At 41.0% G+C, this 16,982-nt stretch overlaps 3 protein-coding genes across 3 annotated transcripts; 2 read left to right on the forward strand and 1 right to left on the reverse strand.

Annotated features, from left to right (window-relative positions):
* Positions 1-298: 298 nt before the first annotated feature.
* On the forward strand, positions 299-6,265 carry EAE98_012398 (uncharacterized protein; the record flags this gene model as incomplete). The annotated part of the gene is made up of 14 exons (XM_038960023.1): positions 299-502; positions 556-929; positions 1,028-1,483; positions 1,567-1,738; positions 1,794-2,181; positions 2,261-2,602; positions 2,775-3,568; positions 3,706-4,593; positions 4,647-4,795; positions 4,854-5,166; positions 5,253-5,569; positions 5,621-5,760; positions 5,831-5,883; positions 6,056-6,265. The coding sequence occupies 14 exons, from the start codon at positions 299-301 to the stop codon at positions 6,263-6,265; spliced, it is 4,800 nt and encodes a 1,599-aa protein (XP_038803650.1).
* Positions 6,266-9,068: 2,803 nt separating this feature from the next.
* EAE98_012399 (uncharacterized protein) lies at positions 9,069-10,570 on the reverse strand (the record flags this gene model as incomplete). Its single annotated transcript, XM_038960024.1, has 2 exons — positions 9,069-10,310; positions 10,364-10,570. 2 exons carry the CDS (start codon positions 10,568-10,570, stop codon positions 9,069-9,071), a joined length of 1,449 nt encoding a protein of 482 aa, XP_038803651.1.
* Positions 10,571-14,084: 3,514 nt separating this feature from the next.
* On the forward strand, positions 14,085-16,237 carry EAE98_012400 (uncharacterized protein; the record flags this gene model as incomplete). Its single annotated transcript, XM_038960025.1, has 5 exons — positions 14,085-15,395; positions 15,490-15,570; positions 15,602-15,617; positions 15,744-15,953; positions 16,171-16,237. Exons 1-5 carry the CDS (start codon positions 15,302-15,304, stop codon positions 16,235-16,237), a joined length of 468 nt encoding a protein of 155 aa, XP_038803652.1. The 5' UTR covers positions 14,085-15,301.
* Positions 16,238-16,982: the final 745 nt, after the last annotated feature.

The following is a 16,982-nucleotide window of genomic DNA, read 5'->3' on the forward strand; positions in this document are numbered from 1 at the left end:
CGCCGCTACATGACGACAAGGTTGTTAGTCATACTTGATAGGCTAGTCAATCAGCCTTGTCTGCCTCGCCTCATGCGTTTATCATGTAAATATATATTTGACGGCAGGAAGGCAAAGTGTGACTTGGACGACATATAAATTTTCTAACATAATTAAACTCGAGAAAACCCATAATGTCTGCATAGCTGTGGCCTCGGCCGCACGCATTTGTTGCTTTTTGAATCTCAACGACGAATTCAGATATTGAAATATATAAATCAATACCACATCAAATAAGCGCCATAACCCAATTTCCATCATGCCTCCAGCAAATAACCCATGGGGAAAGAAAGCACAGCAGAAAAAGCCCTTAAACACGTTTCCTTCAATGAAAAACAATGATGTCGCAAATGACTCACCAAAATCTCCATATCAAGAGACCCAAGATGACGAGTTGATTGCTCTCGCCTCAATATACGGTGATGACTTTCGGCGTATTGAAACACATCAATCAGCATGGAAGGTTTGAAAATTCTCTTCACAACTGATGCATGACGTAAATCTAATTTTGTACAGAAATCAGAACCGTCATTTGAAATATCTATCAAAACTTCTGACGAGGATTTCTCAGTGACTTTAGGAGTCACCCTGACTCTGACTTATCCCAAGTCGGCGCCATTGTTGACTTTAAAGAATACCGACGGTCTTCGGGAGTCTACTAAATTCAAGCTCCAGAAGATTATCGAGACATTACCTAAAGAACTGGTCAAGGAGGAACAAGCCATGATCATGGAAATTGTTACTGCTTGTCAGGATGTTTTAGAGCAAGCTGCTGAAGCGAAAGCTGCAGGACGGGAACTACCCACTTTACAAGAAGAGCGTGCTGCTCATGAAGCGGCTGCTGCTCAGATACTTGAAGATCAGCGTTTAGAAGAAGAGAAGAAAAAAATGTTAGTATATCTCCTTTTCTTTATCCCTTTGAGATCAGCTGATCGCTCTTGGTATCTCAGAGTATCATTACCCCTCAAAAGTGCTAAATTTACGATAGGTTGGAATCCCAGGAAGAAGAGAGAATGCTTGGCTCCTTGGTGCAAGATGAATTGAAAAGACAACGTGCCAAAGCAAAAGAGACAAAGCGGAAAAATCAACCTCCCCCTTCAATCACCGTCTCCAATTCTGGAATTGGAAAGATGACTCATGATCACGAGGTACTAGATCGCCAAGTCTCAGTTCTGGATGCTGAGGGTAATCCGATATACTTTCAGGCGGTTACTGGTAAATCATTTATTCGTCAAGGTCCTGTATCTCGTTGCTACACCGTGAGACCCGCAGTCAGCTCTCACGCCCCTTTATTGGTATTGAAGCAGACGTTGCTTGATACCAACTTGGGTGATCGTAATGTCAAGGGACAATTGCAAGCGATGGAAAATGAATTAGAAAAGCTCAGGAGCATTAGACATGACAATATCCTTAATCTTCTGGATTTCAAGGTAGAAAAAGAAGAGTGAGTTTTTCACTACTATTTTGTTACTATAGTTTCATTGAGCTTTCTGTGTAGCTGAAGTTGATTAATTTTGGGACGCACAGGAATGATTCTTCCTGGACTGTCAGTACCTTAAGCAAATATGCTGAGAAAGGATCCTTGGAAGAATTCCTGGATATCGTTGAGAACATGAATGTCAACAAAGTTCGTTCATGGACTATAGAGCTACTGGATGCTTTAAGATTCCTCCACGAAGAAAACGGAATTATTCACGAGGTAAACAATTGGTTATATTCCCGTGTTCTTCAAGTACTGATGCTCCTCGTTCTAGGATATACACAGTGGAAATGTACTTCTTTTCCGAGAATCAGATGGAGTGGTCAGGCCAAAACTTGCTGATGCCGGATATCAACGAAAGCTACATGCTTTGAGTGGTAAGATCACAAAAAGAAAAATCGATAGCTCTGCCATGGCAAAATCTGCGTACTGGTTTCCTCCGGAAATTGCTAACTTGGGGGACGGCCTACGAACCGCGAAAACTGACATATGGGAACTTGGTATCGTTTTCCTTCAGATGGCTTTTGGGTTGAATGTTACTCGAAAGTACTCATCTTCAAAGGCTATGCTAGACTCATTGGACTTATCTGATGCTTTACACGATTTTATGCTCAAACTATTCAATCCAGATCCGAAGAAACGACCGCGAGCTTTCGCGCTCAGTAAGTGCTCCTCCTGTTCGCTTTAGGTTTTCGTAGAATCTCCATATCTTCTGTGGACCAACCTGACTAATTTGAATAGGTTCGTGTAAATTTCTTGTTACTGATGCTACTATAATGGATGAAGATACGTCTGCTATATTGTCGAGGATCGGATCAACATCATCGTTGGCACCCATAACGCCACGTAGACCTCGACATGATTCTATGAGTCTCACTGGACCCTTTTCAAGATATGCTCATGATTTTGTTGAAGAGGGTCGCTTAGGAAAAGGAGGTTTTGGGGAGGTCGTAAAAGCAAGACAGAAACTAGATGGACAGATATATGCCATCAAAAAGATTACCCAAAAGTCATCTGCTCAGCTAGATGATGTACTAAAAGAGGCTCGCTTACTCTCTCAGCTCAATCATCCTTCCGTTGTTCGTGAGTACTGGGTTTTCTTGTATTCTCTACTACAGCACAACATATTTGAGCCAAAGTTGGAAGTCATATCAATGTAATTCTCGATCCTCTAAATTACCAGGGAGTGGGTTAGGAGAAAGACTTTTCAATCATAGTATTTCATTGACCCGGTATGATGCTTACGCTCTCTTAGGTTACTTTAGTACATGGACGGAAGAAATTCCAGACCTTTCCGAAACAGACGATGAAAATACAACAACGGATGCTGCCACAGAAGAATCTATCAGCAATATCTCCCCTGGAGGATCTGGACCCCATGTCGAATTTGCGACGAGTACAGGGGGGCTTGACTTTATGTCAACCAGCGGATACCAAATTGAATTCGGTTACGATGAGGCAACGGATAGCGATGAAGAATCCGACGATGATGATGAAGACGACGAGTATTCCGCAGAACCCAATGGACATGCTCGAAATCGAGGGCATGGGCGACTTGCTTTGGCACATAGGGAAAGTAGATCTAGTCCGAGACCCCCACGCCCATTCAAAACGATTCTATACATATCTATGGAATATTGTGAGAAGCGAACGCTTCGCGATCTTATTCGACGAGGACTATATAAAGATAACGAGGAAATATGGCGTGTTTTTCGTCAAATTCTTGAGGGTCTTGCCCACATTCATAGCTTGAATTTTGTTCATCGCGATCTCAAACCAGAGAATGTTTTCATCGATGGTGCTTCAAATGTCAAGATAGGCGATCTAGGTTTGGCCACAAGGGGCCAATACTCGGCAATCGACAAGGTTTCAGCATCTGGAATGCAGAACAGTGGGGATTTAACACGAAGTATTGGCACTTTCTCATATATTGCACCCGAAATTCGATCAGCAGTTTCTGGAGGACCGTACACTGGCAAGGTCGATATGTATTCTCTTGGTGTGATTTTTTTTGAGATGTGCTATACTCCGCTTGTCGGGATGGAGAGAGTAAGTTCATTGCTCATACATTTCCTTGCGATCGATATTCGTAATTTGGCTTTACAGCTTTTCCTTCTGGGTCCAAACAGAAGCAAACGATTAATGTCTCATACAATCTGCCAATTCCATACTAAATCTCTGCCTAGGCTCAAGTCATCGATGGTCTAAGGAAGAAGGATCCAGTATTCCCTGCGAATTTTGACAAGATTGGAAAAGCTGTCCAGACAGATATTATCTTGTCCCTCCTTAACCATAATCCAAAAGAACGACCCTCAAGTTCCGAACTTCTTCAAAGCAGGAAACTACCAGTTCAGATGGAAAGCGAAACAATCCGTCAAACTTTAGCTGGTCTGTCTGATTCAAAATCACCATATCATCAAAAGATGATGAGTGCTCTCTTCTCTAGACCAACAAAACAAGCAAAGGATTATGCTTGGGACATGGGAGTTCCGACTCCTAGTGGTAACGACTTATTGCTACAAGGGCTTGTCAAGCAAAAGTTGATCTCAATTTTTCGTAACCATGGAGCTGTAGAAACTCCTCGAAGTATTCTGTTCCCATCTTCGGATCATTACGGTGTCAACGCTGTTCAATTGCTAGACAAAAGTGGTACTCTTCTGCAACTACCTTATGATCTCACTGTTCCAAATGCTCGCGCCATCGCGAAACACCAGCCTCCTGTGGAAAGATCTTTTGCTTTTGGTACCGTTTTTCGCGATAAGCACGACGGCGCATGTCCACAAACATTTAGCGAAGTGGATTTTGATGTTGTAACTTCCGACAGCTTAGATCTAGCGCTAAAGGAGGCTGAGGTTATCAAAGTTTTAGATGAGATCGTTGCTAGCTTCCCGTCCTTACCTTCGTCGCAAATGTGCTTTCACATCAATCATGCAGATTTACTCGGTCTAATCTTTGACTTTTGTCGCATCGAACCTAGTATACGACAAGCTGCTGCTGATACATTAAGTAAGCTTAATGTACAGCAATGGACATGGCAGAAGATAAGAGCTGAACTTAGATCACCATTAGTTGGAGTATGATTAGTTTGAAATTCTCAAAGGTAATCACTTGCTAACCTATATTTCAGGTTTCTGCCACAAGCGTTGAGGATCTTCAACGTTTTGATTTTAGAGACACCCCTACTAAAGCCTTTCAAAAACTAAAGGTAATTTTCGAAGGTACCGAAATGTTCGAAAAGGCATCTTCTTCTATCGCACATCTACGTGATGTAATTGCGTATGTGTTTTGATTCCTCTGATTTTCTCCACCAAGTATCGCTAACGTGCGGGTATAGATATACAAAACGGTTTGAGGTCCAGAGAAAGATATATGTCAATCCTTTAGGAAGTCTAAAAGAAAAATTCTACAAAGGCGGAATACTATTTTCTTGTTTGTATGATAGAAAAGTTCGGGATGTATTTGCGGCAGGAGGTCGATATGATTCTTTGATCCGAGAAAATCGACATCACAAGAACATCAATGAGGAACGCCACGCTGTAGGCTTCAATCTAGCATGGGAGAAGATGGCTCGACTTCCTAAAGCAAATCCGAAGGGATTCTTAAAGAAGCCTGATGAGGAAGTGCAAGGTATTTGGAGCACAAAGAGAGTAAGTGTTGCAATCCTCGTTATTTTCGAGTTACTATAACACCATAAATCCGACATCAAATGAAAAACAACTGATTTATTTGCTAGTGTGATGTACTTGTCGCAAGTCATGATGCAGCAATACTAAGGTCAACTGGAGTTGAATTGGTTTCGAACTTATGGTCGCATGATATAAGTGCCGAGCTAGCACGAGACTCAAGATCCCCTGAAGATCTCCTATCCAAATACCGAGATGACAGTTATTCTTGGATTATCATCATCAAGCAAGATTCCGTGGTAAGATGTAAGACTACTGGCAGGAAGGACGTTCCGGATGCCGATATACCTTCCACGCAATTAGTTTCGTGGCTTCGTGGCGAAATGCGTGAAAGGGACCAGAGAGAAGGTACTTACAACAGAGCGAAGTAAGTATATGTGAATCTCTTCTAATTTATGGATACTGATACGTCTCTTAGATTATCTCGTCAACATAGTCAGCCAGATGCAGGACCAAGTGATCATGAACAGGATGTACGGGTTTTGTTTGCCGGTACCAAGAGCAAGAAGTCGAATAGAAGAAACATTGTAGAGCAAGCTCAAGGAAGAGCTGCGACTCGTGAGTTGCATTCTTCGAACCTTTTCTTACATCTATCTATTACGATACTCATACTAACATCTCCAACAAGTCGTTCATTCATTCTTAGATGGCCCTATCGCTGCCGTTGAAACAACAGATCACGTAAGCAGTCTAATTAAAAAATTATCCCTAATTTAAGCACTGCTCTACCCTTGTTCATTACCGTATCGTATCTTGTGGCTAGTCCACACAGCTTTATACCCCTCCTCTTTCACTCCATTATCTTGTGCTTCACAACTTATCCTAACCTATGAACTAACACCCACTTCCTTAGGTGATGGATCTAATCCGCGAAACCAAGCTTTCGGATCCGGAGTCCTGGCGCAAACTTACCCATTCAGTTCCCACAGCCGAACGTCGCTATATAGGTGAAATCCATGATTTAATGAGTGGTTTAGCATTCCAGAATAAAGATAATACGAGGAATGCTTTTGTTTATAATTTTAGAACGGGTATGTGTATTTATTATGATTTGGGAGCGTGATTTTAAGATGGTGCGTGGAAGGAAATCTAGAAGGGAGAAGAAAAGGCGCCAGGAAAGGAATTCATGTATGTATGTAGATACCCGAGTAGAAATTAAGATATTGCGAAATCTCTATCTGCGTTCAGGGAAAGGCTGTGTGTTAATATTTGATCTCACTTGATTGAAAATCGAACAGGATAACTAACCCACTCCGGCGTGAATCTTAGAACACGTATCTCCAGTACTCCTATCCTTACCTTCTCATTCTGATACTTCAGGAAATAACCCATCTGCCCACAAGTACCTAAGCACATATATACATTCCATGGTCAATTGCTCCTTCCTTCCCCCGAAGCGAAGACACTTCAAAAACTCCGACCAACATCACATTGATATTATCTAAAAACCATACACATACACAATGTGAGCATTTTCTCCAGCCTGTATGCCAATCTTTTGTTAAAAGATTAAAGTCACACGCTCTACGGATTGAGCTGGCTAGGCTGGCGTTTATTTGACGATTTAATGGTATGGTGCAGGTATTTCTGCTTTTTTCCTATTCACAGTACATTTACCTTTTTCTCCTCGGTATATGTATCGAACATTTGTATCATTCAGACTCATTTTCTTTACTACGGCTCATTGCATTGCTATCCTACCTCTCCATACGGAATACATTTTCCTCCCTCCTGAATTCCTCCTATTTTTCATCTCCTCATAATTAGGTAGAAATTATATATTCAAAACCATGCTGCTCCAATATCAAATCATCAAGCATAGCCTGCCCGGCTAGCTCAATCGGTAGAGCGTGTGACTCTTATCATTGGAAGATGTTCAAAGTCAATCACAAGGTTGCGGGTTCGACCCCCGCGTTGGGCTCAATTCCCTACATTAGCTTATATTTTTTGCTTTTTTTTCGGTTTGGTCCTCTATGAGGATGGATTGGGATGGGCAGATGGGAGAATGAGACGGGGTGGAAAAGAGCGACAAAGGAAGATGGAGGGGTTGGAAATAGTGCGAGGGGGTTTTGGTGGGGGAGTTTGATTTTTTTTTGACCTTTTTTTGATCTTGGTGGGGTGGGGTGGAGTGATGGAGTGGATTGATTGCATTACAGTGGTCCAGCAGGATGGAAATTTGTGAGGTCATTTTGGATTTGAAAGGTACACTGGATGGCTGATTACCATAATGTCTCAATTTGTAATTTGGATTGATGGATATCTGATTTGATAATAATCTGATAGGTATTGATATCATTCAACTTACCATCTATTTTATGATTAGAATAGAGGGTGTAGAATTTCAATCATCCATAACAGAGAGAAATAGATAACTTCGACGAAGCGGAGAGCGAGGGGGGAGAGGTGCGATGATTATGGGAAGAAGAAAATGAAATATTAGATGATAGTAATAGAGGGCTTGATTGAGTATTCGGGATTATTGAACCAATAGATGAATGGATAGATATTCAATTATCTTTCATTTCCTATTTTCCAAATCGGAGAATCGATGTTGATATCGGTATGTATAAATAAAGAGATGTATATCTGCTTCAAACTATTGCGACTTTATATCTACATGCTTGTTTTGTATAACTATTGTATTCGGAGTTCTGTAGTATATATGTAGTTGGTTTGTGTATTTTATCTCTAACCTACTGTATTATTTTTAATATATCTAACTATATCTAATTATATCTATCTATAAATGAAGCTGCAGATGATGAATTCGATACATACTGTAGTCAGATGAATAGATAGATAGAAATAAAAAATCAGTAATCGTAAATTCTGAATATCAATTTCTGATCTCGAGGAAATCCAGCGGGTATTTGGATAGGTTTCTAACAAGTTTGTTTGTAACTATTCACATTTTCCCTTTTTTGGCCTTCTTCTTCTTATATCTTTCCCCTCTCCAAGCTCCCCCCCCCTTCGAACCCTAGATTCCAAGCCTCGAGTACCGAAAACCCGTTCATATCCCGAGTTAGTATTTCCCATCTTGAGGCTTGTACAATGTACTAAGATATATATTGCATGTATATTGCATACCTGTGAACTCATTCAATCTAGTCGGTAGATAGATAGCGAGGTAGGTAGGTGGGTATTGGTTGGATATTCAACATCATCTCATGTTGATATTTTTCAGAGTTCATATATATATATTCAAATTCTGGTAATGATAAATTGAAGATAGATAGATAGACAGATAGATAGATATGGTTTTTTTAATCTGTCTTGTAATGATTCTTATTATCTTTCTGTTCTTGCATATATGTATATATGTGTGTATCCTTTCTCTTTCTATTCGAGAATATCTAATCCACATCTAACCCCTCTATATTCCATCACATCAACATCAGCATCACTTCTCATCCCATCCCATCCTATCTCGTCTCATATTCACTTCTCATTCTCCAATCCTCCCAAAAGTTCCCATCCCATCCAAATCATAAGTAAATGAAAGACTCCGATGCTATGCAAGCATGCAACCCATGAAACCCAACCATCCATCCATATTTCAAAAGCTATGGAGAAGAAAAATCCATTATCATCAAAAGAAGAATGAACGCTCTCATCTCATAAAAACATATAAAAATTATATATATATATGGAAAGAGAGATAGAAAAAAGAGAAACGCCTTTTAATGCAACTCTTGTGTGTATAAAACTCTAGAATGCCATACCATGCCATCCCATTTCACGCAATGCAATGCAATCCGCTGCAAATAAAAATAATAAAAATAATAAAAGTTTTTCCAAATAACTTTCGTCACGTCTTCTCATCTCATCTCATGACATTCCATGTTGCCAAGCAAAGAGAAAGATCTTTACATAGCATAATACAATCCCGCACCCAATGCAGCCATCCCATATGCCAACGGCGGCGGCGTCTGCATGGCGCCTGCATTTTTCGACTTTGAACCCGAGCTCAAAGTGACCGATCCGCTGATCTCGCCACCCGAAGAACCTGAACTAGCGGTTGCTGCATTCGCAACCAGTGTTGCGTCTGGAACTGCCGTGGTGCCCGTGGTGATTTCCACTACACTGGTACTGGTAGCGTTGAAATTTGTCTGGGCGAGAGAAATTTCATTGTTGTCGAGATCGTAGACGATGTATGCGGAGCGGATAAAGGTATCTCCCAGAACCGAGGTACTGTCACCTGCAGGAGCGATACCGAAGAGACAGGCTGCGGTGCCGTCTGTGAACTGTAATTGTTGACCCGTGGTACTGGTGACGGGGATGACGAGTTCGTCCATGGTGACTTGGATGGTAGGGGATGTGAAGGTGAAGTTTAGAGCACTGGTGTTGGAAGCGAGGGAACAGGGGACGTAGGCGGCGCCTTCGCTAGCATCGTATTGAGCATTGACTTGTTCGTAGATGGCTTCGGCCATGGCGTCGGGGAGGTAGGTGAGGGAACTTCCGGAATCGAGGAGCACGGCGAGAGCTTGATCTTGAGCGATGACGGTATCGCCTAGCATGATCTCGGTTAAGGTGATGAGAAATTCGGCGTAATATCCGGATTCTTTCTCGACCGGGAGGGTTTCCAATTTCCCGTGAAATTGAGCAGTATCGACACCACCGAATAAAATACTTCCAGTGCTAGCGTCCAAATCGTTAAGCCATAAGGAGTAAGCATTTGAATTAATCAAACCATCAGCAACCATTTGTGCTGGTAAGTTATTATATGCCTTCTTTCCCGCTCTTCCCACCTGAACCTCGTTAATCTCGTAACCGATTCCTAGAATACCTTCAGGCGAAGAACTGGTATATCCAATACCAAATTGTAATTTGTCCAACGTCGTTGATCCAATCGTAAATGTATCAGTGACATAATCTCCAGATGCTCCAGATCCATCAACGTAAGAAATATTAAAATCGCTGGCTACATATGCGTATGTAGACGATGAGTTGGCCGTGTATGTTCCAGCCAGCTGACAAGGGTTTGTCTTTCTACTACATAATGTTGAGCTAGCAGTATTAACCCATAAATCACTGCTTCCTGTGTCGATATGTAACCGTAAACTCTGTGCTGGTGTACCTAATGTTCCATTGGCGAAGTATAAAGTTTCCTGAACGATGTTAGTATATAGCTTCACTTAAAGAGTATATGAAATTCACGAACCTCATTATCTAAAGTAGCAGTAACAGTCTTCGACCTCCTCCTTAATTTCCTTAATTTATCTCTTGCTAAAGGATTTTCCACCCGTTTTCGTACCATATCCAGTCCAACTACTCGTGCTGGTCCATCGGTTCGCTTCTGTAATTGTATTGCATCTGTACATGTTGATAATATTCCCACGGCAGCGGTAATGAATGTTGTCGTCCTCATGATTGGAGATAAAATATATTGATAAAAAAGAAATACCCTTCTATGAAATCCTATATGGGATATGAAATTGGTATATATTGTTCGGGTTGGTCCAGATGACGCGGACAGTAGGCGCTAATTAATTTAGCTTCGAAGACCCCGAAGACCCAAAAAATTTGGTTCTTAGAAAATCGGAAAATAGGGCCAAGAAAATCCAATGTAAAAAGTAATAACCAATATATTTAAACTATTTAAAAAAAATGGTTTGTTGGAGTGAGGTTGATATGAAAGGTGGTACTTTTAGAAACCAAAATTCGGAACGAATGTGATGTGATGCGATGTTTTGTATAAGTTCTCAAATCTCGGACTGAGTAGTACTAGTAAGAGTAAAGCTTTTGTACAGCAAAGAGAGCCTGCGACAGATGACGAAACTCTGAATTGTGGCTGAGAGTACGAGGTGCAGGCAAGAGAATCGTATTTTATACAGATTTGTGGAGTATATTTCTTAGTATTTCTAAGATCTTCAAGCGTTTTCCTACTGTAAGGCTGGCATGCCGTGGAATCCGTTCTTGTCCTGTATCAAATGGTGGCGTGGGTGACTTTTTAGGAAGCGCAGCGGTTGGAACTTAGAATGCCGAGAAAGGCTGAGAGATTCTAAAGTAAGAGGGAAAGATATAAATATGGAGATGGAGATGGAAGGATGAATAGAAAGTAACGCAATATAAGATGACAAGAACCTTTACTAGGTATTAGGTGCAGTAGCAGTAGTCAACTTGTTTTACTATCAAGGACGAGGATTGAAACGATTGAGTAGAAATATACAAGCAAGTGGAATTCTCTAAAGGTACTGTATATGAAAATGCAAGAAGACGGTCCAAAAAGCTTTGAACCTCTAGAATAATATTTCTCATACAAAAAGACCAAATCCAATGCAAAGAGTGATTCCAATCCCAAGGTTCGATCCTCTTTTCTATATCTTGGCAAGTTTGTTGGTTGACATACGGTACGAAGCACAGAGTGTATAAATGCTAGTATAAATGCTAGGGTTGTTGTCTGGCATGATTCAAGGTCAAGGATCCGCAATATGACGCGGCCTACCATGTACAACTACGAAGCTCAGGCGGGTACGCAGACTTTGTATGGAATACAAGAAATCTGAAAATCAAGAGTCGTTCGATGGGAAATAATATATTAAAAAGAATAAAAATGAAAAGGGTTACTAGATATGTAGTCGATATTAACTAGACAATAAGGACACAATAATGATATAAAGGGGGACGTATCTTGAACATTGGAACATTGAAACATCTGATCTATAAAAGAGGTACGAGTAAGAATCTATGAGATATCATTCAATATCCAATCATATCAAACAAAATCCTCTTCGCTGGAAATCCTGCGCCCCAGACTTTCTTCCTAAATAGCTTTCAGGTCTCCTTCAGGAGGAAGAGGCGAGGTACAGACACTCTGATATCTCAACGAATTAAGATTCTGATTCACACTGTTCTGATCTACCATACCTGCTTGACATTTTGATATTGACGAATCTGGATGTGCATACTAGATACTGTACTCGCGGAAGGGTACCATACCAATCCATAATTCGTTACCTGCACAAGTTCCAACATAACTTTCCAGGGATCTCATGGGAAAGGAGGGGGAAAGAGGAAACATGCTATTTTCAGATTATTGCGATAAATGAATTTGTGTGGCTCCTCATGCCTTTCTTTTCCTCCGAGTCTTCGACCCTCAGACCTAGAAACAGAGCATGAAGCATTGAGGATGGGATATTTTGCAGACTAAAGACAAAAGTGCATTTGCTTGAAACACCATCGGGGTTCATCACACAGTCCTTTTCCTAATTCCCAGTAATAAAGCGAGGACCATAAATCCATGATACAAAGCATGAATTGAAATTGTTTGAACTTGACCGAGAAGAGACGTGAATAGTTTCTCTTACGCCAAAGCCATTTTGTGATCCTGCATCTAGCTCGTTCATGTGGAAAGCAAAAAACCCGTTTTATCGGATGAAGCTTCAAGAGGTTAAGTAAAGTATTTGAAAAGGGGGAGACATATAAGGTGTACGATATATGTGTACGTAGTCTTCCTTTCATTTCTTCGAGGGGTAGTACTCTGTCAAAGGCCTGTGCCGTAAATTCAATGGATGGACCAACACGCAAACTTCCAAACTGGAAGACTGAAAAAGCTAATTAAGCAAAAATGTGACCATTCTGCCTACAATGACCCAGGAGGCCAATGGAATAGACCCGAAGAAAGTGATGGGCAGCGTAATTCGTGGTCAACAGAATAGATACCTACTCGTCATCATCACCACTATATTCGTAAGCAAACAGTGACGACCACCAGACGGTGATATCGGACATTTTAACTTTTACATGGAACCTCCAGACAGTCTGACAGTACAGTATCAATAAAGATGGATCTCATAGGGTTACTTACGCAGGCACTAAAGAGATTAGGTAGTTGCCGAACTTCCTGCATCGTACAAGAGTACTCCCCCGTTGGTTACTAGGTATGGATCTGATGGTAGTGGGATTGGATCGATTGTGTTCGTACCAAACTCTAAAAGGGTCGTTCCGTCCACCATAGGGATTTTCCTCCCTTCGCTCCATACAGACAAAGTATGATTTTGATATGCGAGTTTATTAAGACTTTTTTAAGATGCTAGCACGTGGCTAGGTATCTACGTATATATAACTCATTCACAGCCACAATCCAAAATAAGATATTTTTATGATCATCTAGGTGCCTAGGTAGGAATGGTCTATAGATTATCAGACTTTGACTGACGACTATCACGACTTTTACTAACATCGCTTCAGTACTAGGCACGTGCTTCTTGTCTCGCCAAGAATCATTACTAAGCTTGATAAATTTCCATGACTGACAAAAGGAAAGGAATATTCCCAAACATTTGAATTTCAGAAGATCTCATTGCGAGTTTGCAACACCATACTCATCTGAGCTATTACCTAAATACTATGAGCATTGACTAACTCAAATCATCACATATTCCTTCCCCATACTTCAAACGTTTTGAACGCGACCGCCGCCCAAGTCTAAGCGGCAGCCTCCAGCTGTGACCTCTTTTTTCAAATCTTGCAATTCGTTTCAAAACTTCCTACCCAAACATCGGAAAATTCATCACGTCTTGGATTCTTGGTATGACTGATTTCGGGAATCAAGCCACGGATTTTCAATCAGATGGAGATCAAAAAGCTTGGTGTTTATGGTATTGACTAAGTATACCCAGGTGGGGAGGGGGGCTTGACATACGAACTCGGTCACTGCGCCTACCTAAGTTCTTTACATCAACACCTTCAACAGCGTCGTGTTAATATATTGCATCTATCGCGGCGATGTTGTAGCAGATTCGTCCGATCACTGAATTTACGTTCACTAAAGGGTCCTCATATGGAACTCCAAACTGTTCAATGGATGATACCTGAGCTGAAATTGCGTATATCAAACCAAATATCCAACTCAATGTTGGCTTGCGGCATAGCAAATACTTCTTACAAGTGTGAGAACTTTTCTTTTCGTTTTAAGTGACGTGTACGCGTGTGCTTTCGTATTTGGTGTGTTGAATATTTGTAGGAGTGGAGCATTGCTTCGCACACATTGTTCACTCTCTAAGTTCCTGCGCATCGTGCAAACCAAATTGAGGTGCTGAAAGATGGCGAAGTCAGGAGGAGGCGCGGCAAGTATCAACGATAGCATTGCCCCATTTTGGAAACTATGTGTTCAGGTTCCAGCATATTCATTTCAATCGAGGTGAAAGCACGCAGAGTTAGTCTCGCCTTGGTCACTGCCATTGCCAAAGAACCGCGGTATACCGTTTCTGATCACCTTCTAGGCAACTATAGCAATTTAAGAATCTGCCAAATGTTGACTTTTGGGCAATCATGCTCACCTGATTCATCACATACGGTACGCCTGGCAGTGAAACTCTTCAAGGCTGAAAAGTATGCAAAATTGCGATGATTCCTGGCGTCGTAATAAGCATGGCCAATGATCACAATTTTCGTCGGCAGTAAGGTTGATCATGATCTGCATTGATTGCGTAGCGCAGACTACGTAATCATCGCCTCGGTGACCGAAGGCAGCAGTACTTATGTATTTGGAACATCCGTCATCTACACGATGGTGGTATCATCTAGCTGACTTCTAACTTCATCATACTAAGCGTCGCAATCATTCACCAGATCATTTCAAACATCTGCCAAGTTGAAATTATTGAAATCAGGCACCCAGTGCGTGGAAACCAATCAATCAAAGCCCTCGAGCCTTTGAGATGCCTCTCACCGAAAGAACTTGTTTTGTTGATGTACAAATGCACGCACGTTGTCAATAAAATTCCAAAACTTGGAATTCAATTATTCTCTGCATGTTCGTCAAATCAAGATTCATATTGATCTTATGCGGCGGCTGCCTAAGTGCATTTATTCGTGGGGCTTACCCTCCAGCGATGTAAGAAGGATGAACATGCAACTTCACATCATATGATATGATTCCCCTTGCATTTTGAAAATGTAGTTCTCAATCAGATTTGTTCCTTAGTTTTGAAATCAACATTTTGCCAACTTAATTCTCCTCTTGCGATAAATTCATGCCTTCTTAGTAGTCACACTGCAGTTTGCACAAGACCTGACATATCAAGAAAACATCTATTACACGATGCTTCCACTCGTTCTAAAGTAATTATCAGACAATCACAATGGATCCATATCAATGATAGATGGCATGTATTCCACTCACATCACCACCAAATCCTCATCAAAAACCATGCTTACATCTCACTCCGCCCTGAAGTCCCGTTTACGCCGTGAGTGACCACCTTCCTCCCCCCTCCTCCCATACCCTCACCTGAATTCCACCAACCAACCCATCAACCCTCCAGTCCTTCTTCGGAGCAATAGGCTGCTGCTGTGCAATCGTCCTCTCCAACATCGGCGCCGCATACGGCATAACCAAAAGTAGCATCGGAATCTCTGCAGTCAGTGTCATGCAACCACAAAACATGATTCGCAGTACACCCACCAATCTCGTTTCCTCCACCCTCACCCTCACCCTCTCCCTCCCTTCCTCTTCCACCCAACCACTCTGCCCCCACCACAAACTTCCTCCCCATAATCCTCTCCTCCATCCTCTCCATCTTCGGCCTGCTACCCAGCATCCTGATTACCTCCACCCTCGTCGCTCCCTCCGCTCTACACACAAATTTCCTCCATCTCGCCGCGGATCTCTCCGTCAGACTCAGCTGTCTCGCTTCTGGCTTTAGCAGTGAGGTGATTGGCGACGCGGGAGTAAGAGGCGCGGCAATGCAACCGAAGATGTTTATCGGGATGGCGTTGGTGTTGATTTTTGCGGAGATATTGGATGAGTTTTTCTTTTTTCGATTTTCGTTTGCTTTTTCCTTTTTCGTTCTTTTTTCGCTTTGGAGGGTTTCTGGTTAAGAGGCCTCAGAGGGGAGGGGGGAATGTATGAATAGATGGATCGATAAATAAATATTCGAATAGAGGGAATGCGAAAGACAAGAAAAAGAAGCAGAAAACAAACAGCAAAAACACTAACACTAACACAATCACCCCCGAAATCAGGCCTCTACGGATTAATCATCGCCCTACTCATGATCACGCAAGCAACAGTCGGTGCTACGCACTATAATCCATGATTCTGTGAAGTTTAACTGGGAAAGCAGGGATCAGAATTCCGGGGATGTAGGAGTAGATGAATTTTAAATTTCGAGGGGAGGGGAGGGGAGGGGGAGGAATACTATCAACATTAATATCGATATTAAGAAGAATAATAAATCAAAAAGAAGAAGAAAATATATCAGATTCTGAATTTTTGTATAGATGGATTTTTGTTTTCGTCCCTACTGGAAATGAGGGAGAGAAAGAGAGAGAATACCTTAGCTATAGGAAAGAAAAGTTTTCTTAAAGAATTTTTTATTATATCTTTAACTCTAAGTTCTTCTTCTTCTTCTTCTTCTTCTTCTTCTTCTTCTTCTTCTTCTTCTTCTTCTTCTTCTTCTTTCTTTTCTTCTTCTCCTTCTCCTTCTTCTCCTCCTTCTCCTCCTCCTCCTCCTATTACACTTCTACTATCTATCTCTATCTCTATCTCTACTTATAACTTATAATTTATAACTCATAGAGAGTCTTAGATATATATATAAATATATATATATATACATATATAAATATATATATAAATACATATATAAATACATATATAAATATATATATAAATACATATATAAATACATATATAAATACATATATAAATACATATATAAATATACAGATAAATATATAGATAAATATATAGATAAATATACAGATAAATATATCAGATAAATATATAGATAAATATATAGATAAATATATAGATAAATATATAGATATATAGA

Source organism: Botrytis deweyae (assembly GCF_014898535.1).
Source record: "Botrytis deweyae strain B1 chromosome Unknown BDEW_065, whole genome shotgun sequence".
In the NCBI taxonomy this organism is placed as follows: Eukaryota; Fungi; Ascomycota; class Leotiomycetes; order Helotiales; family Sclerotiniaceae; genus Botrytis; species Botrytis deweyae.